Source organism: Perognathus longimembris, chromosome 2 (assembly GCF_023159225.1).
Source record: "Perognathus longimembris pacificus isolate PPM17 chromosome 2, ASM2315922v1, whole genome shotgun sequence".
Taxonomy (NCBI): domain Eukaryota; kingdom Metazoa; phylum Chordata; class Mammalia; order Rodentia; family Heteromyidae; genus Perognathus; species Perognathus longimembris.
The window spans coordinates 449613-474610 of record NC_063162.1 but is presented as its reverse complement, the minus strand read 5'-3'; the positions used below and the strand labels follow the sequence as shown (position 1 = coordinate 474610).

Below are 24998 nucleotides of genomic sequence, written 5' to 3'. Positions count from 1 at the left end.
CGTGCGCGGCGGGGACGCGGCGGGGACGCGGCGGGGACGCGGCGGCGAGGGGGCGAAGCGCGGCCGGAGCCCCGCCGGCTGCGCAGGCCTGGGCGGAGCGCCGGACGCGGCCATGGAGCCCGCCGCGGGCTTCGGCGAGGACGCCAAGGACCTGGACTTCTACGACTTCGAGCCGCTGCCCACCCTGCCGGAGGACGAGGTGAGCCCCGGGCCTCGGGGACCCCGTGGGCCGCAGCCGCCCTCCTCGCGGCCGGGTCGCCGCCGGAGCCCGGGCCCATTCCCTCCCTCCCAGACCGCGGCCAGGCAGGCGGCAGACCTGGCCGGGTCCTCGCCGCCCCCCAGGACGAGGCCCCCTGAGCCGCAGCGGAGGGGCCGCGTCCCGAGCCCGCGCCCGGGGGCGGGGTGGGGGGCGGGGTGACGCTCCCAGCCGTGATCGTGATCGTCAGACGGGCCAGCGGGCCAGCGGGGTCCGGGGGCTCAGGGAGAGCGGGTTACTCCTCCCCTTCCCCAGAGGACAGGTCCCGCCCAGGGAGCCCCAAGGTTAAGGGCTCGGACTGCTCTGGTAGTCCAGGCCGAAGACAGACCCCCGCGTGGGGCTGTGCTGTGGTCTCCACCCCCTTCTGGTCCAGGGCTGGCCACATGCCCACAGAGCCCTTCTGGGCAGAGACGATGCGTCCTGCTTTGCCCCACTGTCTGTGGGTTTGATCAAAGGTATGAACTCCACAGCCTGTGACCAGCCCTAGCAGTTTCCTGAGGAGTCCCCCTGGGAATACAGAGCCTCCAGTCAGGCTCCTGGGTCTCCACATTCTCATCTGTGCACCCTAAGGCAGCAGTTGTGAAGGGCCCTGGTGCCTGAGACCCTCCAGTAGCCCTCAGCGCCAGCAATGAGTGCAGCTTGGCCCAAGTGCACCCCCCCCCCAGGTTTGTTCCTCAGAGGCTCAGCCAGGAGCTGCAGCACCAGGGCCTGACCCTCTACCATCACTCTCCTCCTGGAGCAGGGCTCTGAGAGGACAAGGAGTCCACTGCCGCTGCCTGGCCCCAGGTCCGAGGCAGTGCAGGGGTAGCACTGCCCCCACTCCTAACTGGCCTGGATTTTTTAGTGCCATTTAAGGGTGCAGATAGGAGAGACCGGGGAATAAATAAACCTTTGGATAAACCCTGGCTTTGATGGACAAGAAAGGATGACCACAGCACACAGCCCTCAGAAACTCCCAGAGGACAGGACATGGTTCAGTGTGGCTGAGACGCTTCAACTCCTGATCGCCACGGGAAGCAGATCTGAGAAGCCTTGCACACCGCAAAGCTTCAAGGGCCTCCTCTGAGGCACACGGGCACCACTATAGCAGTCCACAGTGTGACCCCAGCCTTCACACCAAAGTGCAGTCTGTCCCCCGTCTCCCCGATGCCTCCATCGTAGGAATGTCCTGTTTCCCTGCGGCGTGGCGCAGCCTCCTCACGCACAGTGCAAGGGGGGTCTCTGGCCTGTGGTGGTGGCCAGGCTGCCAGGTAAATGCTAACACTCCGGTGACAGTGGCATGTGGTTGGAAGTTCAAGTGGGCCGCTCTCCTGGGAGGAACGCTGCTGCCTTTGCCCTTCCATCAACAGGAGGTGCCTCCAGATCTGAGACCTGTTTGGGAACACACCCGAGGTCCAGATGCCATGCTCCCCGTACCCAGCTCAGTTCTCATTGAAGGATTTTAAGTCGATGCACATTGGGGCTGACAAGACTGCCTGTCACAGTCCTCCACAGTTGCTGTCAGTGACGGTGAGGGAGAGGGAGTCTGTGACACTGCCAGGTGGGCAGTGCTGGAGGACTCCAGGAAAGGCCAGTGTGGCCCTGACCACAGCGGCTCCCTGGCAGGCAAGGTGGATACAGGCCTGGGACATAGAAAGTCACTCCAGTGAGGTCAAGAAATGAAGTTGGGTATTGTGGCACACATCTATAATCCCAGCCCTGGGGAGACAGAGGCAGGAAGATTGCAGGTTCAGGCCAACCTAGAGTGCATAGCAAGACCCTGTTTTGGAAAGAGAGGGCCCTACAGATGGGTTCCAACCACCAAGAGCCCCAGGAATGTCTCTACTCATCCGAGAGAAAATCCAGAAGGGCTGGTGGGCACATGAAGTTCTTTGACTTGAAGGATGTGTAGAGCACACTCACTAAGAATGGCTTTCCAGGGCTGCTGGGTGTCAAGAGCAGAGGCACAGGGCAGGTGTGTTGGTGGGCACCAGGCCCCAGACACACCCCCTGGCTACCATGGGAGTGGGAACAGCCTGTTGGAGCACAGGTTGGTGTTCATTAGTAAAGCAGAGACCAGCACCCACCTCCTGGCAGTTTCGCTCTGGGTTGCCCTGGAGGCATGTGGCACATGAGTGGGCTTGGCTGGAAACCACCCGTAAGTGGCAGTGGAGTGGGCCAGGCTGGCCTGGCTAGGCCCTGGAGTATGTACCAATGTTGGCACCCTGGATACCTGTAGGCAAGGGACCATGTCTACACAGTGGAGACACTGCCCAGGCATCAAGCGGGGCAGGCTTCCTGAAGGAAGTGTCCCTCCCTAGATTTGTATGCAATTTTAGTTGCTATGGTCAGAGATGTGGGATCAGAGGCCTAACAGTAAGGCTGGATCAAGACAGGACCACACCAGGCAGCTATGGTCAAGAGTCCAGCAGGCAAGTGGCACCCTGGCCTTTAGGGATACAGACCCAGGTGACTGGAGATAAAGATGTCACCCTTGGGCACCAATAAGGTGTTACCTGTCCCCAGCCTCCACTGGGGGTGTGAGAAGGTTTTCACCTTCTCCAAGCCCAGCAAGTGCCTTGTAGACCCTCCTGGGAGAGGCTGGGCCTGAGTCTGGGGACTGAAGGTGGACAGGGCCCACGGGCAGAGCACAGAAAGGAGTCCCCAGAGTCATGTGGCCTGTACCCAGTCAGGTTCAGAGCAGGAGGCAGCCAGAGAACTTTGAGGAGGGAGAGAGCCAGGAGCACCTTGGGGGCAGGGGCAGCACACAGGACACTAAGCAGAGGTTTCCACCCCTCCCCCCTCCTCCTACGGGTCCAGCCACTCACAGACCAGGAAATACCGGCAAACGTGGCCAGCAGGGCTTGGAGTCTTGGCAGAATATTCCACAGCTCAGGTCCTATAGACCTGTAGACTAGGGTATTCCTATAGACCGGACTGTAGACCAGTGTCAGGTCCTGGTAGAATATTTCACAGTTGAATATCCTAGGACCCCTACACCCAGCTCTCCATCTAGGGGACTCTTGAATGCAAAGAAGCCTGCAACATTGACCAGATAAGCCTCTCACCTATTGAGCCAGTGGACTGCTGTGACCCCAGCCTGAAGATCATCCCTGCTTCCACCCCTGGAATCTCACCCATCTGCCTTCCCACTTCCCCACCCACCCTGGACGGGCAATGGGGATGGCTCCCACCAAGTGGCTCTTTCCTTCCCTGCAAGAAGCCTGATTGGGGGGGGGGGGTCCCACCATGGGCCTACCCCACAGCCCTGGTCAGTGCCCTGCTGGGCACTGGTGCAGAACCCTCTCTCCTGCCAGACCCAGGCCTGAACCCGCAGATGAGGCTGCAGGTGCTGGCTGGAGGTCAGTTCATGCAGGCAGAGACCAGCTGGGCTGCAGCATGGGGGATCCGGATGCCCGGGCCTGGGGCTGACCTGGGCCTGGGGCCCTCGTGCTGTACATGCGGGCCCCATGCCTCAGAGCTGAGCCCCGTCTGCTCCTCTACACTGTCTGTCTGGGTCGATTAAGCCTCACACGGCTTTACCACAGCCCGGGGCCAGGCCCAGTAAATTATACTTTGAGCGGGACCCACCTAACGGGGTCCACAGCCTCTTTGGCAGCCAATATAGGCGTGCAGAGTGGGTTCCTGTCCACAGAGGTGTCACACTGGAATTTGGGGGGGCCATGGACTGAGGCTGAGCGGCTGGTGAGTGCTGCCTGAGTCCCTCCCGGTCTCTCATCCTTGTCCCTGGCCCCTTACCCCAGGCTCTTCCCGCTGCCCAGCTGCATGGATTTAGGCAAAGGACAGAGCAGAGAGGAGGTGGCAGAAGCAGCTGTGGTCCCCAGAGGCGGTGACCCCAGTGCCTGGAGTCCCTCAGTTCTCAGTAAGGGGGCCTACAGAGTCTTGGAGCCCCACATGAGCGGGAGCAACCCTGAAGGCACAGGTGGGGGAGGGCTGAGATGGACTTGTTACTAGAGGTGCTGGCCACGGCTGGGAGTAATGACTCGGGACCCTGAGGCTCAGACATTCCCACCACAAATAGACACCGGGGCTGCAGCGTTCCAGCTGCCTCAAGGACTGGCCAGGGCTCCCCAGGGACACCTTCCACTGGGCCTCAGCAGGAGGCCGTGCGAGGCTGCAGGATGACCGACCCTGCAGCGTGGGAAGCTGGGCTGCCGTGTCTTGGCGGCACATCCTGTCGCCGGCCATGAGCAGGCGGCCTGCTGGCCAGAGCCAGCAGCAGCCGGCAGGGTGTCAGCCCACCAACATGGCTGGCTCAGACTGGCGCCGTGGGCGCTTCATCTCTCCTGCACCAAGCCAGCCCACAGCATCTCCGGGCTGTTTATGGCCTTGCTTGGTGAGTGCCTGTGTGTGCCTTGTGCATGGGTGTGTACCTGTGTGTGGAAACTGTAAATCTGTATGCAAGTGCATTTCTCTGCACAGGTGTAGTGTGTGTGAATGGGGGCAGGTGAAGTGTGTGTGAAGTGTGTGAACGTGGTGTGGAGGCATATATGGAAATGTGCGTACCTGTGTGTATGAAAATGTGTGTGCATGTGTGGAAACATTTGTGTGTAAATATATGTGGGTATCTATGTGAGCATGTATGCAGAGGGATACATGTGTGTGCAGGCATGTTGTGTGTGCATTCTGCTAGCATATATGTGAGTGTGTGGACATGCATATACATTGTGGGAGATTGTGTGTGGAAGAATTGTGGATATGTGTGTGAGCAAATGTGGATTGCATGAGTGTATAAACATGTGTGGTAAATGTATGTGGAGAGAGGTGTATACTTATGTACAGTCACGTGTATGGGCTATACAAGTCTTCGAGTACACAGAGATGTGTGTGTGTAATGTGTGTGAGGGTATGTGTATGGAGGAATATGAGAGATGGTTGGACATGCGCGTGTATATGTATGTGTATATGTATGTGACTTGTGTGAGCATGTGTGTTTGTAAATATGTGTGAGTGTGTATGGGGGATACGTGGGCATGCATTGTTTATGTATGTGTGTAGCTATGTGTAAGCATGTGTGTTTGTATGTGAATGTGTGTGTGCCTGTGAGTGAGGACACGGTGTGGGAGCATGGAGGAATGTGGGTGGTACTAGCTGTGTGAATGCATGGGAGAGGGTTGTTCTCAGGGTGTGAATGCGTGGGACAGGGTTGTTAGTCAGAGTGTGAATGGGTGGGACAGTGTTGTTAGAGTGTGAATGGGCGGGAGAAGGTTGTTAGCCAGGGTGTGAGTGGGTGAGACAGGGTTGTTAGTAAGGGTGTAGCCATGAGCCTTGGTTTGCAAAAGTGTGCACGAGTAAATGTGTGTTTGCAACGTGTCTACTTAAGCATGAGAACGTTTGCTCTCGCTGCATGAGTGTGGATGAGAATGTGTCAGCACTTTGGGAGTGTGTGCATATGTGTTAGACCTTTTGTTGCTGTGACAAATTCCTGAGAGAAATAGTTTGTAAAAGAAAGGAGGCAGGGACTGGCTCTCCAGATACTCAGGAGGCAGAGGTAGGAGGATCATGGTTCAAAGCCAGGCCTGGCAAAGTGAATGTAAGGCCCCATCTGAAAAGCAAGCTAAAAGCAGAAGGCCTCCAGGCCTGACTCAAGTGGTGGAGCACTTGAGTTCAACCTCCATACTGAAGGGGAACATTTATTTTGGTCCACAGCTTCAGAGGTTTCAGTCCTGATTACTAGCTCCATTGTTTCTGGGCCTTTGATACAGCAGAACTCCATGGGGCAAGGGTGTGCTGAAGCAGAGCTGTTCACCTCAGGAAGCCAGAATGCAGAAAGAGTGGCAGGGACACCATACCCACGCCCCCAGCAGCCCGCCTCCTCCAGATAGGCCACACCCCTGTGGCTTGCCCCCCCTACAGGTTAACCAGCTCTCTAAATAGCGCCACCAGTCAGGACCCAGGGGTGAAATGAGCCTGCAGCGGGCATCTCTCCGTCAAACGATAGCAGCATGCCTGTGCATTGGTGTTTTACAATGTAAGCGTGCACAAGTGAATGTGCTTATGTTGGTATATGTTGAGTGTGTGCACATAGAAAAGAAATGTTTCTATGAATGTGTTGCAAATGTGTAGCTAGGCTTGTGGTAGCTAGATGTACAGATAGGAGTGTCGTGCTGAGGGACATGTATACATATGTTAGGTGGTACTATGCAGGTGTGTGTGTGTGCGTGTGTGTGTGTGTTCACTGTGAAGACCACAGCTAGGCTCTTAGAGGATCCTGGAGCCCACTTAGATCACCTGGAGCTCGGGTGGTCCAGGAGCCACCCAGTGTATCCTCCCTGTGAATGGTTCACGTGATATGTCAGGAGCATGTCTCTCGCCCCAGCTGACGGCCCCCTGCGCACAGGCACGCTCTCTGCAGGCTCCACCTCACCTCCACAGGCCTCACACCCAGCTTGCATGCTCACAACCTCCCCTGGGGACGGCACAGCGAGCCGGAGGCTCAGGGTCCACGAGCAGGTAGACCGCTGGGCACAAGTGCCAGGTCTCCTCCCAGCCTCCACTTGAGCTGTGTGAGTGGACACCAGCTCCAGTCAGCATACTGGTGGGTTTCTCACATGCTCCATGGTTCTGACGCCCAGAGAAGAGCCACATGAGTCTTGGCCTCAGAAAGACCTGGCCTAAACCCCTTTCCCTGGCCCATAAAATGAAGTACTGGCTCAAGTCATCCATTTCCAGAGAATCCTTCTCCGCCTTGGGCACGAGGCCAAGCCTGGGGGCCGTCCCTCTGTGGGCTCACACACAGGCATGTGTTGACAGGAGAACGTGTCCCTGGCTGACATCCTCTCCCTACGGGACAGCGGCCTCAGCGAGCAGGAGGCCTGGGCCGTGTGCCTAGAGTGCAGCCTGTCCATGCGGAGTGTGGCCCACGCTGCCATCTTCCAGACCTTATGTATCACTCCTGACACCCTGGCCTTCAACACCAGTGGAAATGTGTGCTTCATGGAGCAGCTCAGCGGTGAGGACCGGAGGGCAGCGCAGAGGGGGTACAGCGCCCAACTGGAGGGCAGCAGGGGCGGGGGCGGGGGGGCGACGGTGCCCAACCAGAGGGCAGCATGGAGGGGACAGCGCCCGGCCAGAGGGCAGCGCAGAGGGGGGGATGGTGCCCGACCAGAGGGCAGCAGGGAGGGGACAGCGCCCGGCCAGAGGGCAGCCCAGAGGGAGGGACAGCACCCAACTGGAGGGCAGCATGGGGGGGGGCGACGGTGCCCGGCCAGAGGGCAGCACAGAGGGGGGGATGGTGCCCGACCAGAGGGCAGCAGGGAGGGGACAGCGCCCGGCCAGAGGGCAGCGCAGAGGGGGCTATGGTGCCCGACCAGAAGGCAGCAGGGAGGGGACAGCGCCCGGCCAGAGGGCAGCGCAGAGGGGGGGGATGGTGCCCGACCAGAGGGCAGCATGGGGGGGGCAACGGTGCCCGACCAGAGGGCAGCAGGGAGGGGACAGCGCCCGGCCAGAGGGCAGCGCAGAGGGGGCTATGGTGCCCGACCAGAGGGCAGCAGGGAGGGGACAGCGCCCGGCCAGAGGGCAGCCCAGAGGGAGGGATAGCGCCCAACTGGAGGGCAGCATGGGGGGGGCAATGGTGCCCGACCACAGGGCAGCACAGGGAGGACGGTGCCCAGCCAGAGGGCAGCATAGGTGGGGGGATGGTGCCCGACCTGAGGGCAGCATTGGGGGGGGATGGCACCCAACTATTGGGCAGTGGGGGGAGGGGGGAAGGGCACCTGACCAGAGGACAACACAGCAGGGGACAGGACCCATCAGGGTGATGATGAGCCCCAAGCAGCTAGGGACACAGGATGTGGGTCCGGGCCTGGGTTTCCTTTGGAGCCTGATACGGTTCTTAGCCTCAGGGACCAGTTGAGCTAGGTGGCCCGAGGCCTCTCGTGTCACCCCCAGGGATGCTACATGGGGTGTTCCTCTGTGTGGGTCCTACTGGTAGGGAGGAGACACCGGGACCTGTAAGTGGGAGCCACCTGGCAAATGGGTCAGCCTCTCCTTTGCATGGCCCTTTCCAGGAGAGCCTAATTTCCCAAACTGTGGCTTCCCTTACCTTCTCCTTCCCACATTTATGGCTAAGGTCGTTTCTCTCTTTAACTACCATTGCCTCTGAGGCCACAGCTGTCCTCAGGCGCCAGGCCTGAGAGGGGAGGCAGAAGCCCCAGGGACCTGGGCCCTCCGAGGAAGCCCCCTTATGCAGAACTCTAAGTTATTGTTGGCAGGTTTCTCAGTTCACGGATGCTTTGCTTTGTGGATGAGACCAGAACACTTTCTCTCTTCTTCCCCCAAGATGACCCTGAGGGTGCCTTTGTCCCCCCAGAGTTTGACCTGACGGGAAACACCTTCGAGGTAGGTGCTGGCAGGTAGGCGACTCCCCAGGCCCGCCCCTCCCCTGTGCCCTAGGGTTACCTTGCCCTCATAGCCTGGTGGCCTCTGGATGGGCTGGGCCTTCTTCCGGCAGCCACCTTTGTTTTGGTGGCAGCTCCGGGACAGCTTGTGTGGAACACCTCTGTCAGAATTACAATTTCATTCCATCTGCTGCCACACGTCACACCTTGTGGCCTCTGAAACTTCCCTGTCAACGTGAGAATGGAGTGGGAAAGGTAAACCATACCTTGTACTGTGATGAGACAGCTCGGACCTGCATCCACACTTGGGAAAGCTGCCCACAGGCATCCTCTCATTAAAAGTTTCTCAGTTCTACAGTTCTTTTTTTTTTTTGGGGGGGGGGTGTTTGCTTGAGACAGGGTCTCACTCTGTGGCCATGGTTTGCCTCAAACTCCTAGACACTCAGGTGTTCCTCCTGCCTCAGCCTCCCAGAACCGCAGAGGCAGGTTTAAGAGCCACACAGATTGCTGCTGCTTTCACTGTGAGCTTGGTCTGCTTTCTTAGCAACATTCACTGATATTTCCTACCAAGAGTTTCAAATGTTTGCTCTTCACATTTAATCCAACTGAAGATAATTTTCCACTAGCTCCACTAAAGTGTAATTGGAAAATAAAGATTGCACGTTTTCCCAGTGTTCAAGGTGATGCTGAGATGTACACAGGTGCTGTGAAATGACCGAATCCAGGTATGAACGTGACAATTATCCAGCGTGAGGTCAGGCTGCACCGCCATCGTTTGCCATCCGTGGCTGCTTTCCCCAGCTCTATCAGCCTGCTGCAGGGCACAGACCTTTCCACACCCAAAGACTGTGGCCAGGACGTCAGTGTCCATGTCCTCCACTGCCCCTCCAACTACCACTTCTGGAAAGGCATCCACCTGGTGGGGAGTGTGCCAGCTTTCTCATGGTTCTTGGCACTCAGTTACATGTTTTGAGCTCATTTATCAAGTTCTGTCTATGGCATTTTTACATGTAGGGCCTAAGTCTATGCATTGGTCTGCAAAGAATTCATATATGTTCTTCTCTGTAAATGCCTCTTCACTTTCTGAGGTTTTTCTTGACGTCTCCTAGGAACAGTATAACTGTTATCGTAGGGATATGCAAGATGGTCATCTTTTCAGTTGCAGTTTTCTCCTTGTTGTTAGCAGTCAGAGATGAAATCTACCTTAATAACTTCATGTCCAACAATCTTGTAGAACCTTCCTATTATTTTTTAATAAATGGAGAACTTTAATTTTCTTCAATAAAATCACCAGTAAACAACAATGTCCACTCCTCCCTCTCCGGAATGGTGAAGCCTGATTTCTGCTCCAGGTCTCAGTGCAGCTGGGAACAGCTCTGGGTCTTATTGTGGAGGTGTGGTCTGGGCCTGTACTATTTGGGGAACTTGTTGCCTCTTTCTAACCATATGCTTTCACCTACCCACTCAAGATGACATTGGTCTTGCCCACACCGGTTCCCCTCTGAACCATTCATCTTCTCTCTTTCCTTTTTCTCCTTCAATTTTGCCAGGGGGTACTCATTAGCTTTTCCAGCTATCCTTGTGTGTATCATGTAGTCTCTCCTGGCATTACTATTATTTTCTATTGCTTCTTGTTTTTTATTATCTTTTACTTTGTTATGTTGTTCCCAACCTAGGACTTGAATTCAGGGCCTGGGCTCTGTCCCTGAGTCTCTCTTTGATGAAGGCTAGCACTCTATCACTTGAGCCACACCTCTACTTTTAGCTTTTTTTGGGGGGGGAGTTAATTTAAGATAAGAGTCTCTCAGACTTTCCTGTCCTGACTGGCTTCGAACTGTGATCTTCAGATCTCAGCCTCCTGAATTGCTATGATTACAGGTGTGAGCCACCAGCTTCTGGCACTTTTGTTTTGAACTCCCCACAAAAGAGTTTAGTGTCTATTCCTTTCCATTAGAAGTAGAATGAGACTCAGCTCATCCACTTTAGCCTCTCTTCCTTTTTAATGTCAGGGTAAATATGTAAGTGCAACACATGGGTTTTGCTGCAGTCTGTGGGATTGCCATGTAGTGTTTACTTCTAACATTTTTTATTTCCACTGAGATATCTTATTTAGCCCATGAGTTATTTAGCCATGTGAATGGGTTAGAGTTTCTTGCTTTTTCTTGAGATATACATCCAGAAATTTTGCATGTTTTCTTTTGTGGGTTTTGTTCACTTCCTTTACTAATCATGAAGGTAGGCACTGGAGGATTGGGAGCAGCTCTTCAGGTAGTAGGTGTGGTGCTCCCTCTTTGCACAGAGAGAGCTGGGCCACCACACAGTGCTCCCCCTCTACACAGAGAGAGCAGTGCTCCCCCTCTGCACAGAGAGAGCGGTGCTCCCCCTCTGCACAGAGAGAGCAGTGCTCCTCTTTGCACAGAGATCTGGGTCAGCACATGGTGCTCCCCCTTTGCACACAGAGTGTTGGGTCACCACGTGAAGACTAGGAGCTTTTGAGTCTGCCAGTGGCAGACACCTTGAGTGCAGAGGATGCTGACGTCCAGTACACAATTGTGGGCAGGGCGGTGGCCTCTCCCGTAGCCTGGTGGTGCCCTGTGGCTCTTTGCAGACCCTGTATTCGTGGCGAGCTCTGTCATCCTGAGGGTGGTAGCACCAGGCTCCCTTGCTTGCCCACACCCTCACTACCTGTGAGGGGGAAACCAGGCTGCAGGCTCCCATGTTGTCCTGTGAGGGGTGGGGGCCACCAGGTTGCTGGCCAGCACAGTACAGCACACAGCACAGCAGAAGGAGAACCAGTGGACTCAGGGAGGTCGCACAGCAGACTCAGACACAGAGCAGAGAGTGTGTGTGATGGCCAGGACCCTGTGCCTAGGTGCAAGGGACCTGGAATCTAAGAGAATGAAAGGCTCTAAGACCAGCTGAAAACAAGTTACAGCTCAGAAATAAATGATTATGTGTTGTAATTACAAGTTAGAAATCAAAGTTAAATCTCCTGTTTATAATAGCCATAAGAACCCCAGGATCCCCAGGAGCAAATGTGGCAGGAAGGATTTCAAACACAATAAGCAAGCCAGAAGCAAATAAGTTCACACAGCAGCAAGGATGCACCAAACCTGCTGGTCGTGCCCCATGAATACGCACACATCACACACACCCCGTGAAAAGCTAGTCTTTCCCAAGCTAGCATAAACAGACACAGCAGTTACATGACCCTCACAAGCTCTGGATTTTGTTTTGTGAAGTAGGGGGGCAGGGTGGGCCAGGACTCCGGCACGGAGGCAGCTGCCCCTGCCGGCCCCACTAGGATATAGGCTGAGGCCTCCAAGGCAGCCGGTATCGCGGTTGGATGGTGGGCAGAGCCCACTCTGGGGTGTAGTTAGGAGGCACCCACTTTCAAAGAGACAAACTCCAAAGTCTTTCCTCCTGCTCAAATGCCTATGACAGGAGAGCAGCATGGGAAGGCAGGTCCGTGGCTCTGAGCACCAGGGCTGGACTGGCCAGACCCAGGCACGAGCGAGCGAGGGAGCAAGCAAAGGGGGTCGGGGGGCGCTGTGGTGTGGGGGGGAGGGGAGAGGGCACAGTCACGCTGGCAGAGGCCTCGTCCAGTCTTCAGCCTGGACCCAGGGAAGGAGGCTGCAGGTGAACTGAGCCTCGCACTCCCGCTGCCACAGGCTCACATCTACTCCCTGGGGGCAACACTGAAGGCGGCCCTGGAGTACGTGGCAGAACCCGAGCTGGAGCCCAGGCTAAGCCCAGAGCTGGAGGCACTGCTGAGCCAGATGCAGGCAGAAGACCCCAGGGACCGGCCAGACCTCGAGGTAGGCTCCCCAGCGTCCCCGGCCCTCCCCCCACGTGTCCCAGGCCACGTGCCTATCTGTGCACACTCAACCTCACAGTGGTTCCTTGGCCAGATTTCAGTGGCATCGCATTCAGCTTGAAGAAGGATTTCATTACACATTTTTGTGATAAACGTTTTTTGCTTACAGTTACCATAGGCAAAGCAATCTATTTTCTGTGATCTCGGGGTGCCTTGCTTTTCGTACCAGAAGGTACCTGTGGTGACATGCGGGCAGGCCTGGAGGCTACTGGATGCCACTGGAGCCCCGTGCAGGCGCGTGGGTCTCAGGAGGTGGGCCTCCTCCCTGGAGAGCCCACACACCTGACAGGTACGCTCAAACCTGCAGAGCATCATAGCCCTGTGTGAGGAAAAGGTGCAGCCCACATCCTCCTGCCGCCTGTGCCGAAGCCTCTCAGCCATTGGGAGGAGGGTGCTCTCCATCGAGTCTTTTGGAGCACTTCAGGGTAAGTGCATGCACCCACACACCTGGCATGCATATGCCCATGTACATATGTGCACACGTTTGCATGTTTGCAGAGAGGAATGAAATACGTACAGAATTCCCAGAGATACAAATGCATACACCTACTGACAGATGCATGCACAAAGTGTGCTCATAGACCGATACACACACTTATGTTCACACAACATACCCCCTATACACCCACCACACTTAGAGTGACACATACGCATATTCAACAGGGAGGTACCCCATATGCAGGCACATCCTTGCTTGTGCTCACACTGTCACACACAATGGAACTTCACAAATGTTGTATGATACACTCCCACGCAGATGCAAACTCATCTGAATAGCCACACATGCACACTGTGCACGCATGTGTGCATGCTGTGCACACACTGGCATTTCCAGTCAGTGACCCAGTCAGCTGCACAGACACAGGCAGTGAGAGGTGAGGGTCCAGCCTGAACTCAGAAGTGGCCCAGGCTGGGGTTGTCCTCCTATCTTAGTCCCCTGAGCTGTGCCATGACCCGATGTGATATTCCACCACTCCCACTTGCTCACACACACGTCACTCCACAGGAAAAGCTGCTTCTGAATGCCTGGGGTCCGGGGCTCACAGGGGTTTCTGGTGCTAGCTCAGTCATCCTGAGGGCTCCGAGAAGTGAATGTGTCAGCCCCAGTACCCTCCAGAGCCTCTTGATGGCCTGGAAGACCTTCCAGCATGGCTCCAACAACAGTAGAGCTGTTAGCCAGCAGTGCAGACGACTATGTGGGAAGACCACAGAGAGATACTGGCACCAGCATCACCACAAGGGCAGGGCCTGGAGCGCTCCTGCATACAAGAGTATGCAAGACTTTGTGCCCCACGGCTGCAGCCAGATTCCGCTCTCCCTTCAGGGACTCACTTGTGTAATCCTAACAGAAAAATGGAGCTTTAGGCCCTGGTCATAGGCGGCCAAGGGCTCACCTCCTGGGAAGCTCTGCCAGTAGAGTGGATGGTGAGTGCCCTCAGGCCCTGGGCGTTCTGATTGGCAGGGATAGGTAACTGCCTGCTCTAGAAGCATCTGGGACCGGCATTGAGGGGTGGAGGAGGAGTCAGGAACACGGAACAGGGGCCCCTGCCTGTGAGACCTGACTGGGGAAGATTGGACAGGTGGGAATGGATGGGGTGAGATCAGAAATGCCAGTAGGGCTGCCATCCCAGGCAATCGCTGGTTGAGTCTCCTCTGTGGGAAGTAACCACATCCTGCTCTTGTCCAGACATCAGCGAGAATGCCTGGAGAGGGAGACCAGCTCTGAGACCTGCTACAGGGCCCAAGAGGCCATCTGGAGACTTCAGCACTGACCCAGAGGCCCTGTCCACCCAAGAGAGCCTGCCCCAGCCCTCTGCCTCGGGAGATAAAGAAGGGGAGGCTGACCGGGGCTCCAGACCTTCACCCATGAAGACACTGCTATCGGTCCCCATGAAAAATGGCGAGAGCCTTGGCCAGGAAGAGCTAGCCAGCCTTGTTCTGGATGCCAGGTGCTCCCTTGGTGAACTAGACAGAGATGTCCTCAAGCGGAGCCAGCTGCGGAAAGTGAAGACATTCCCCAGGCTGCTGTCAGAAGGCCCTGAGGCCAGCACTCTCTGCCTGTCACTGGCTAGCTCAAAGAAACAGCTGACCTTAGCTGAATTCTTCCCCTCAGACCCTAGGAAGGGCTTTCTGGAAGGGAAAAATGGCCTCTCTAGCTTCAAGGCACAGCACAAAAGCAGACTGTGGCTTGAGCAGGAACCCAAACTCCAGCTGGAATGGGCACCAGGAACTGGCTGCCACAAAGACAAAGGAGGATCTGGGGCCTCGAGACAAGTAGAGGACTCATCCTCTGACCAGAGACCTGCGGAGAATAATAGATTCCCACTCTGTCCTGTGGACCCTGGAGATGCAGACCATGATGTGCCAGCTTCTGGGGGTGAAGAAGGAATTCCAGAAGAGGCCAGCCCTCAAACAAGTACAGCAGCAACTGAGCAGGTGGGTGGCCTGGCCATCCTGGGGCTGGGAAGGCAGAGCTGGGCTCGTCTGGCTCTTCTCTGTGGGCTTGTGTGCCCAGTCTATGCAGGGGTGGAGGTTCAGCCATCAGTCTTGTTTAATAATTACCAAGTTTTCATCATACTTCCCTGTTTGTTCATTTTCTTTGTTGTTATTATAGAGGTGATATACACAGGGATTACATTTACATGAGTCAGGTAATGAGTACATTTCCTTTCCAACAGTGTCTTCCCTTCCCTCACTCTCTCGCAGTCCCTCCCTCCCATCTCCACCCTCCAGTTGTATAGTTCACTTTCACCTATATCCAGTGAGCTCCACTGCTGAAATTTTCACCTTTTCCCCCTTGAGTTCTGTATCCTGCCTCCCAAAGATGTACACTTGAATATACCGTACATGAGGTAAAGAAGACAGAAAACTAAAAACCAAAAAATGTTTTTAAAAAGGGAAAAAGAAGATTCTTGTTTCCATATGTTGGCATTCACTTCACTATGTATATTCTTTTATACAAGGAGGCACTTAGACATTGTACCTTTGTGATTCTCTCCTGAGAGTATCTTCTTTGGTTTCATTGTGTGTTTCTAGAATTTTGTATAATTTGTCATATCCCAGGCTTACCTCACTTGACACGATTTGTTCCAGTTCTATCCATTTCCCTGCAAATGGCATTACTTTATTCTTTCTAATGGCTGTGTAAAATTCCATTGTATGTGGGCTGAGAATATGGCCTAGCAGTACAGTGCTTGTCTCGTATATATGAAGCCCTGGGTTCGATTCCACAGCACCACATATATAGAAAAGGCCAGAAGTGGCGCTGTGGCTCAAGTAGTAGAGTGCTAGCCTTGAGCAAAGAGAAACCAGGGACAGTGCTCAGGCCCTGAGTTCAAGCCCCAGGACTTGCCAAAAAAAATCCATTGTTTATAGATACATTTTTTGGATCCACTCATCTATTGTAGAGCATCTGGGCTGTTTCCCTATCTTGGCTATTGTGAATAGTACAGTAATGCACATGGATGTGCAGATGTCCTTACAGTATCCTGGCTTGTGATGTTCTGGGTAGAAGCCCAGGAGTGGTATGGCTGGGTCATAGAGAAGATCTGTGTTTAGTTTTTGAGGAACCTCCAGACTGCTGTCTAGAGTCGTTGCATTAGTTCACATTCCCACCAACAGTAGAGTAGGGTTCCCTTTTCCCCCAATTTCCACCAACATTTGTTGTTTGAATTCACCATGTGGGCCTAACTGGGGTGAGGTGGAATCTCAGAGTTGTTTTGATTTGTATATCCTTTATGGCCAGGGATGATGAGCATTTCCTCATGTGTTTCTTTGCCATTCTTCCCTCTTCTTCCAAGAAGTCTCTTCTTAGCTCACTTGCAAATTTAGTGATTGGTTTATTAGATTTGGAAGGGGTTAGTTTGTTGAGCTCCTTGTATATATTAGGCCTTTGTCTGACATATTGCTGGTAAAGATCTTTTCCCAGTTTGTTGACTGTCTTTCTAGTTTAGTAATTATGTCCTTGGCTGTGCAGAAACTTTTTATTTTGATGTAGTCCCACTTGTTAAGTCTCTCTCCTATCTGTTGTGCCCCTGGGACTCTATTCAAGAAGCTTCTACCTCTATCTATAAGTTCTAATGTTTCTCCTACTCTCTCTTGCGATCGTTTCAAGTTTTGGGTCTGATGTTGAGGTCTTTGATCCACTTTGAATTTATATTAGTGCAAGGTGACCGGCAGGGATCCACTTTTACGTTTCTGCATGTGGCTGCCCAGTTCTCCCAACACTAATTGTTGAAGAGGCTATATTTTCCACTGTATGTCCACTGTATTTATCACATAACTCTAAATGTGTGGTTTTATTTCTGGGTCTTCTAATCTTATTCATTGATCTTCAGGTCTATATCTGTGCTAATACCAAGCTGTTTTTGTTACTATGGCTCTGTAGCAGAATTTGAAGTCTGGTATTGTGGTAGCACCTGCATTGCTTTTTTTCTCCCTAGAATTCATTTGACTATTCTAGGTCTTTTATTGTTCCATATGAATTTTTGGATTGTTTTCTCTATCTTAGTAAAGAACATCACTGGGATTTTGATAGGGATTGCATTGAATTTATAGTCATTTTTGGCAGTATGTCCATTTTTACAATATTAATTCTACCTATCCATGAACATGGAAGGGCTTTTCATTTCCTGGCATTCTCTTTGATTTTTTTTCTTCAGATTTTTATAGTTGTCACTATGAAGTTGTTGTTTTTTTTATATCTTTGGTTAGATTCATTAATAGGCATCTTCTTTTTCTTTTCTCTTTTTTTTTTTTTTTTTTTGAGGCTATTACAAATGAAGTTGTTTTCATGATTTCCCTGCTTGTAGATTGTTGGCATACAGAAAGGCTACTGATTTCTGTGGGTTAATTTTGTATACTGATACTTTGCCAAAGTGGTTGATCAGCTCTAGGAACTTGGGGATGGGGTTTGGGGGATCCTGTAGGTATAAGATCATGTCATTTGCAAATATAGATGGTTTGATTTCTTCTTTCCCTATGTGAATCCCTTTTGTGTCCTTTTCTTGTCTATTGCTCTCGCTAGGAATTCCAGAATTATATTGAAGGGGAGTAGAGAGAGTAGACATACTTACCTTGTTTCTGATTTTAGGGGAAATGGTTTTAGTTTTTTCCCCGTTCAGTATGATGTTGGCTATTGGTGTGTCATTTACAGCCCTTATTGTTTTAAGGAATTTTCCTTCTATCCCTAGCTTCTCCAAAGCTATTAACGTGAATGTGTAGTTTGTGAAGGATTTTCCTGCATCTATTGAGATTATCATGTGGTTCTTCTCCTTGTTTCTTGACCTGGTGAATTACACTTACTGATTTCTGTATGTTAAACCAGACTTACATCTGTGAGGTAAAACCTACTTGGCCATATGCATGACTTTTTTTGTTTCTGGATTCAGTTGACTAGTATTTTGTTTGATGAGCTTTGTATCTGTGCTCATCAGAGAAATCGGCCTGTAGGTTTTGTTTTGTTTTTGTTGGATCCTTACCTGTGTTGTGATGAGTGTGATATTGGCTTCATAGAATAAGTTTGGAATTAGTCCCCTCTGTTTCTACTCCACAGGAAAACTTGAGGAATATTCATATTAGTTCATTTTTGAAAGTCTTATAAAATTCAGCAGTGAATCCATCCGGGCCTGGGCTTTTCCTTGTTAGAAGACTTCTGATTACTTCCTCAGTCTCATTGCTTGTTATTAGCTTATATAGCTGGCTTATATCTTCCTGATTCTATTTAGGCATCTTGTGTTTCTAGAAATTTGTCCATTTCTGCTAGGTTTTCCTTCTTTTGTGAGTATAAGTTTTACAAGTAGACCTTTATAATCATTTGGATTTCTGGGATGTTTGTTAAAATGTTTCCTGTGGCACTCTGATTTTATCGATTTGAATCTGGTCTTTTCCTTGTCCAATCTCACGAGTGGTCTGTCAGTAAGCCTCCCTGTTTTGAAAGAGGCTATGAATACAGTTTGAAGGAGCTGACTGCCACCCCAGGAGTGGCCCTAGGCCACAGGCCCCCTCTGGGGCTTCTGTGGAGGTAGGCGTCTACTTCTGGACACAGGTAGCGCTGTAGCTTTCCCAGCAGTGCTGGGCTCCACATCCTCACCCAGGCTTGTCTCTAACTTTTGGGATTTCCCAGTCCCCTGGTACTGTGTCCTTCCTTTCCTCCGGCAGATAGAGGTATTCTCACATGACCCTTCTCTTCCTCCCACAGAGCCTGTCTCTGCAGGACCTCCTGTCCAAGCTGAGCCGGCCCTTCAGGGAGTATGAGCTCTGGGCCCTGTCCCTGGCCTGCCTGGGCACTCTGCAGAGACACAGGGAACACCCAGGTGAGGGATCAAGCTGGGCCGGCTCAGAGCCCAAGGGCCACAGGCAGAGGGGGAGGAGGGAAGCATGCTAGCTGCTAGCCCAGCCCCACTGGGGTACCCTGGGGGTAGTCCTTTTGTCCTCAGTGCTGATGGGGAAAGGACGGTTTCGCTGGCCTGAAAGCCAGTGACCCTCTATAGAAGAAGGGGATCCTCAGGAGTATACTGTTCCCCAGGAGGCAAACGGGGCTTGGACTCTGCCCCGTGTGTGGCCCCTGACCAGCTCCACCCTGCAGAATGGCAGGGACGGACTGGGTTATGGTCTTCCCAGCTCCATGGGGGAGGGGGGGATCCGAGGAATGCTGGCTCCCCACATGGGGCACCCGTCCTGTCCTGAGGCTGGGAGGGAGACCCTGGGGAGGGGGGTGCGGTCGTCCTCCCCTGCCCAGCGGCGGCCCCAGCCTCCACCTGGGCAGCACAGCGCCACGTGGCCCCTCCAGCTCCATCCCAGCTCCTTCCCAGTGGGGGGTGAGGGCGGGCGCCTCCACCACGTGCCCCCCCACCCCCCCCACCCCCCGCCCAGCCCCGAGGTGCCCCGGCCTCCGCCCACAGCCGAGGGCTCCCGTCCCCCGGCCAGTCCACGCCCAGCGGCTCCGATCCGGGGCCGTCCACGGGGCAGGGCCGGGTCGCGCCCGCGGGGCCCGGGGCGCGCTGGACGGTGACCCCTGTCTTGCAGCCCCGCTGTGCCTGGACAACGTGCTGGTGGCGGCCGACGGGGCGGTGCTCTTCGGGCCTCCGCCCACCCACGGTGCGTACGCGGGGCGCGGGTCCCCCGCCACCGCCACGCCGGCTGGGCTGGGGGTGACCGAGCCCGCCCCGTGTGTCTCTCTAGGCGCCCACGACTCCTTCTTCCTGGCTCCCCGAGGTAGCCGAGGAAAAGACCGGTGACGGAGAAGGTAACCGCGCCCACCCCGCGCCCCTCCGGCCCCCAGGCTCCGTCCCCTCCCCCGCGCCCCGGGGGGCCCTCCGGCCTCCCCCTGGCCGGCCTCCCCCTCCGGCCTCCCCCTCCGGCCTGCCCCTCCGGCCTCCCCCTCGGCGCCTCCCCCTCCGGCCTCCCCCTCCGGCCTCCCCCCTCCGCCTGCCCCTCGGCGCCTCCCCCTCCGCGGCCTGCCCCTCGGCGCCTCCCCCCTCCCGGCCTCCCCCCTCGGCGCCTCCCCCTCCGGCCTCCCCCTCCGGCCTCCCCCCTCCGGCCTCCCCCCTCCGGCCTCCCCCTCGGCGCCTCCCCCTCCGGCCTGCCCCTCCGGCCTCCCCCTGCCGGCCTGCCCCTCCGGCCTCCCCCTCCGGCCTGCCCCTCCGGCCTCCCCCTCCGGCCTCCCCCCTCCTGGGCCGGCTCCCCCTCCGGCCTCCCCCTCGGCGCCTCCCCCTCCGGCCCTCCCCCTCCGGCCTCCCCCTCCGGCCTCCCCCTCCGGCCTGCCCCTCCGGCCTCCCCCTCCCGGCCTCCCCCTCGGCGCCTCCCCCTCCGGCCTGCCCCTCCGGCCCTCCCCCTCCCGGCCTCCCCCTCGGCGCCCTCCCCCTCCGGCCTGCCCCTCCGGCCTGCCCCTCCGGCCTCCCCCTCCGGCCTCCCCCTCCGGCCTCCCCCTCGGCGCCTCCCCCTCCGGCCTGCCCCTCCGGCCTGCCCCTCCGGCCTCCCCCTCCGGCCTCCCCCTCGGCGGCCTCCCCCTCCGGCCTGCCCCTCCGGCCTCCCCCCTCCGGCCTGCCCCTCCGGCCTGCCCCTCCGGCCTCCCCCTCCGGCCTCCCCCTCGGCGCCTCCCCCTCCGGCCTGCCCCTCCGGCCTCCCCCCTCCGGCCTGCCCCTCCGGCCTCCCCCCTCCGGCCTGCCCCTCCGGCCTCCCCCTCCGGCCTCCCCCTCCGGCCTGCCCCTCCGGCCTCCCCCCTCCGGCCTGCCCCCTCCGGCCTCCCCCTCCGGCCTCCCCCTCCGGCCTCCCCCTCCGGCCTGCCCCTCCGGCCTCCCCCTCCGGCCTGCCCCTCCGGCCTCCCCCTCCGGCCTCCCCTCCGGCCTCCCCCTCGGCGCCTCCCCTCCGGCCTGCCCCTCCGGCCTCCCCCTCCGGCCCTGCCCCCTCCGGCCTCCCCCTCCGGCCTCCCCCCTCCCGGCCTGCCCCTCCGGCCTCCCCCTCCGGCCTCCCCCTCGGCGCCTCCCCCTCCGGCCTCCCCCTCTGGCCTCCCCCTCCGGCCTCCCCCTCCGGCCTCCCCCTCCGGCCTCCCCTGCGTCCGCCGCGCCCGCGGTGGCTCAGCCCGGCGCCTCCTCCGGCGCCTCCTCCGGGCCGCCTCCCACCCCTCTCACCGCGGGCCGGGGCGGGCGGGGCCGCCTTGATGAGGCCCAGCGGGTTTGTAAACTTGATGGGCCATCCACTCAGTTCCTCAGGACCTCCAAGGAGGAGGGTCCCGCCCGGAGCCTTGGCGGCCCACCATCCCGGAGGGGCGGATATGGGGCGTGGGGAAGGGGCCAGGGAGGAGGGGAGGAGCCTGAGGGGAGGGGGGAGGGGGAGGAGGGGGGAGGGGGGAGAGGGATGGAGAAGGGGGAGGGGGAGGGGAGGGGGAGGAGGGGGAGATGGGGGGAGGGGGAGGGGAGGAGCCTGAGGGGACGGGGGAAGGGAGAAGGAGAAGGGGAGGGGAGGGGGAGGGGAGGAGCCTGAGGGGAGGGGGGAAGGGAGAGGGAGAAGGGGGGAGGGGGAGAGGGGAAGGGAGAGGGAGGGGAGGGAAAAGGAGGAAGAAGGAGAGCAGAGCGAGGGGAAAGGAGGAGGAGGGAAGAGGGGAAGCAGAGGGAGAGGGGAAGGGAGGGCCAGGGACGGGACGCAGGTTGTTTTCCAAATGCACAGGAGGTCTGTGCTAGCCAGAGCAGCATCGGAAAACAACATCCGGCCCAAAGAAATTGCCTGTGCGGCCTGGCATTGGTGGCTCTCGCCTGCAATCCTAGCTACTCAGGAGGCTGAGATCTGAGGGTCACAGTTCGAACCCCGCACGGGCAGTAAGGTCCAAGAAACTCTTACTTCCAATGAACCACCCAAAAAGCTGGAAGTGGAGTTCAAGTCGTAGTTGTGGAGCAAAAAAGCCAAGACAAAGCATAAAGCCGCGAGTTCAAGCCCCAGTACCTACCAAAATAAAAAAAGCCCCCATGGAAGCCTGGCTCTCTAGCCAGAGGTTGAGAAAGGGGCAAAGTGTCTGGCCTGGCCAGCGCTTCCCACCCCCTGCTGGACCCCCACCCCCATCATCTGACCATGTCCCGGGCCTGCCCCCACCTATGGCAGTGAGAGGACAACAGTGGGTTTACTAAGACCCAGAATGTTGAAACATGAAAAGGTTCAGGCTTTAGATGAAAGATACCATGTTGTGCCACTAGCCAGGAAGAATTCAAATGGAACAAGGAAGGCCAGCACCAACCCTGGAATGACAAAGGAAAAAATGTTATAAATAACTGGAAAAAGTGCCGGTGGCTCACATTGCTATACAAGCCAATCAGAAGGCAGAGATCCAGAGGATCACACTTTGATCCAGGGCAGATCCATTCACAAACTGTCCCCCAAACCAGCAAAAGGCAGGGCCCGGCAGGTGGCTCAAATGGTCGAGTGCTGGCTAGCTCGCAACAGCCACTCAAGGCCCTGAGTTCAAATCCCATACCTCCAAAAGAAAAAGAAAGCAAGTAACTGGAAAAGATCTCACAGTAACCATCACACAAACATGCTTGCAACCAAGGAAAAATGGAAAGTCAGGCAAGGAAAGAAAGTGTCTGAAAAAGAAGATAAAAAGGGAGGGGGGCCATTTTAACAAAGTAATGGGCCTAGGGATCTACTTCAACTGAAGAGAGCTGGCCTGGCATGCGTGAGGCTCTGGGTTCAACCCCAACAACATAAAACAAACAAGAAAAAGTAGAGTGGAGAGGTCAGAGGGAAAATTTGGTCAAATGGAAAGTACAACCCTAGATATTGCATAATTTGGACAAGAGAGAAAGAGACCAGAAACCTCAAATAGGGCCTGAGTGTGTGGGACTCATAATGAGCTCCAACATTCATGTCATGGGAGTTCTGAAGGAAAGGAGAAGGTGGGTGGGGCAGAAGCGCTGGAAGAACTGGTGTAAACCTCCCAAATGTGAACACATATACCTACAGATTCAAGAAGCTGACAAAACCCAGACAGGATACACCCAAAGAAACCCACACCAGGACACATCACAATTAGCCCTCTGAATACTGAAGGCCAAAGAAAAAGAAGTAGCAGCTGCTATGCCGTGGAGAAGAAGCAGCTTAGGTACAGGGGAGAAGCAGCTTGTATATGGTGGATGGATAAGCAGCTTAGCTACAGTGGAGAAGCAGCTTGCATACAGTGAAGAAGCACAGCTTACGTACAGTGAAGTAGCTTACATACAGTGGAGAAGCATCTTACACACTGTGGAGAAGCAACCTGCATACAGTGGAGAAGCAGCTTACATACAGTGGAGAAGCAACTTGCATGCAGTGCAGAAACAGCTTACATACAGTGGGGAAGAAGCATCTTATGTACAGTGGAGAAGTCACAGTGGAAAGCAGCTTAGCTACAATGGAGAAGCAGCTTACATAGAGTGGAGAACCAACTTGCATACAGTGAAGAAGCACAGCTTACATACAGTGGAGAAGCTTACATACTGTGGAGAAGCAGCCTACATACAGTGGAGAAGCAGCTTAGCTACAATGGAGAAACAGCCTACATACAATGGAGAAGAAGCAGCTTATGTACAGTGGAGAGGTCACATCCAGTGGAGAAGCACAGTTTATGTACAGTGAAGAAGCATCTTAGGTACAGTAGGGAAGCAGCTTACATACAGTGGAAACACAGCTCACCTACTTTGGAGGAGCAGCTTGAATACAGTGGAGAAGCAGCTTGAGTAGCCGCAGGGTTCTCATCAGACATCTCAGAGGCTGAGAGGAAGTGGTGGGAGAGCTGTCCTCCCAGAGTCCTGTCTCCAGCAAAATACACTCAGAAGTACAGTGTCTGGTGAAGGAAACTGGGAACTATCTCCAGCAGACCTAGCTTAAAGAATGGCAAATGGAAAGACCGGCACTGGTGGCTCACGCCGGGAATCCTAGCTGCTCAGGAGGCTGAGATCTAAGGATCAGGGTTTGAAGCCAGCCCAAGCAAGAAAGATTTGAGGCTCTTACCTCCTCCAATCAACCACCAAAAATCCAGAAGTGAAGCTGTGGCTAAAGTGGTAGAGTGCCAGCTGTGAGTGGAAAAAGCTAAAAGACAGCACCAAGGCCCTGAATTCAAACCCCGGCCCTGTGCGTACACACGCGCGCACACACACACATCATGCAATGTAGTCAGTGGAAGATGGCCACAGGATGAAAACTGGGGAGACTGACACCTGTCAGCCATGCGTGTTAGAGAGTGGGGAGCAACCACTTGACCCACTGCACAGCCTATGACAGGTGAACACAAAAGGACTGCAGAGAATCCAAAGTGGGATTTGATGGAAGGGAAGCAGAAGACAAGCACCATGAGTACCTGGAATGGCAAGGGACCAGGGGAAGCAGGACTTGCAGGCCTCAATAGCTAAGTGACACACTACCAACGGCCCCACAGAGACCTGACAGCTCTTCAGGACTCCCACTACCATCATCAGTCTCTCGGAGTTCCCTGCTGTTGAGGAAACTGAATTTGTCATTTAAGGTTTTTCTAGACTGTCTCTGTGGGGCCAGATGGTTTCACTAGAAAACTATGCCACATGTTTAAAGAAAAGTTAGTGCCAATTCTATACTGTCTTTTCCAGGAAACCAAAAATGCAAAACACTTCCCAGTATGTTTTATGAAGCTAGTACTACCCCGATCCTAAAACTAGAGGATGCCAAAATTAGAGGATACAAAAAAAAATCTCATGAATGAAAAGGCAAAATGCCTTAAGATATATACAGATAGAATTCTGCAGTGTTTTATTTATTTATTTTTTGTTTTGTTTTTGGCCTGAGCACTGTCCCTGGCTTCTTTTTTGCTTAAGGCTAGCACTCTGCCACTTGAGCCACTGCGCCACCTCTGGCCGTTTTCTATATATGTGGTGCTGGGGAATCGAGCCCAGGGCTTCATGTAAACGTGGCAAGCTCTCTACCACTAGGCCATATCCCAGCTGTCTGCAGTGTATTTAAAAAACATATATATACACACCATGGTAATGTATGATTTACTCCAACGGTGTGAATCTGATTCAATATT

General features: G+C 55.1%; 1 protein-coding gene across 1 annotated transcript in view; it reads left to right on the top strand.

The window, feature by feature from the left end:
* Positions 1 to 24998, top strand: part of Kndc1 (kinase non-catalytic C-lobe domain containing 1) — a 44000-nt gene continuing 19002 nt past the window's right edge. The window contains exons 1-9 of the mRNA XM_048334659.1: positions 1 to 199; positions 7010 to 7208; positions 8538 to 8596; positions 12267 to 12413; positions 12780 to 12897; positions 14160 to 14908; positions 18672 to 18786; positions 19499 to 19570; positions 19655 to 19687. Coding sequence (XP_048190616.1) covers positions 113 to 199; positions 7010 to 7208; positions 8538 to 8596; positions 12267 to 12413; positions 12780 to 12897; positions 14160 to 14908; positions 18672 to 18786; positions 19499 to 19570; positions 19655 to 19687 — 1579 coding nt within the window. The 5' untranslated portion in view covers positions 1 to 112. The remainder of the gene's footprint in view (positions 200 to 7009; positions 7209 to 8537; positions 8597 to 12266; positions 12414 to 12779; positions 12898 to 14159; positions 14909 to 18671; positions 18787 to 19498; positions 19571 to 19654; positions 19688 to 24998) is intronic.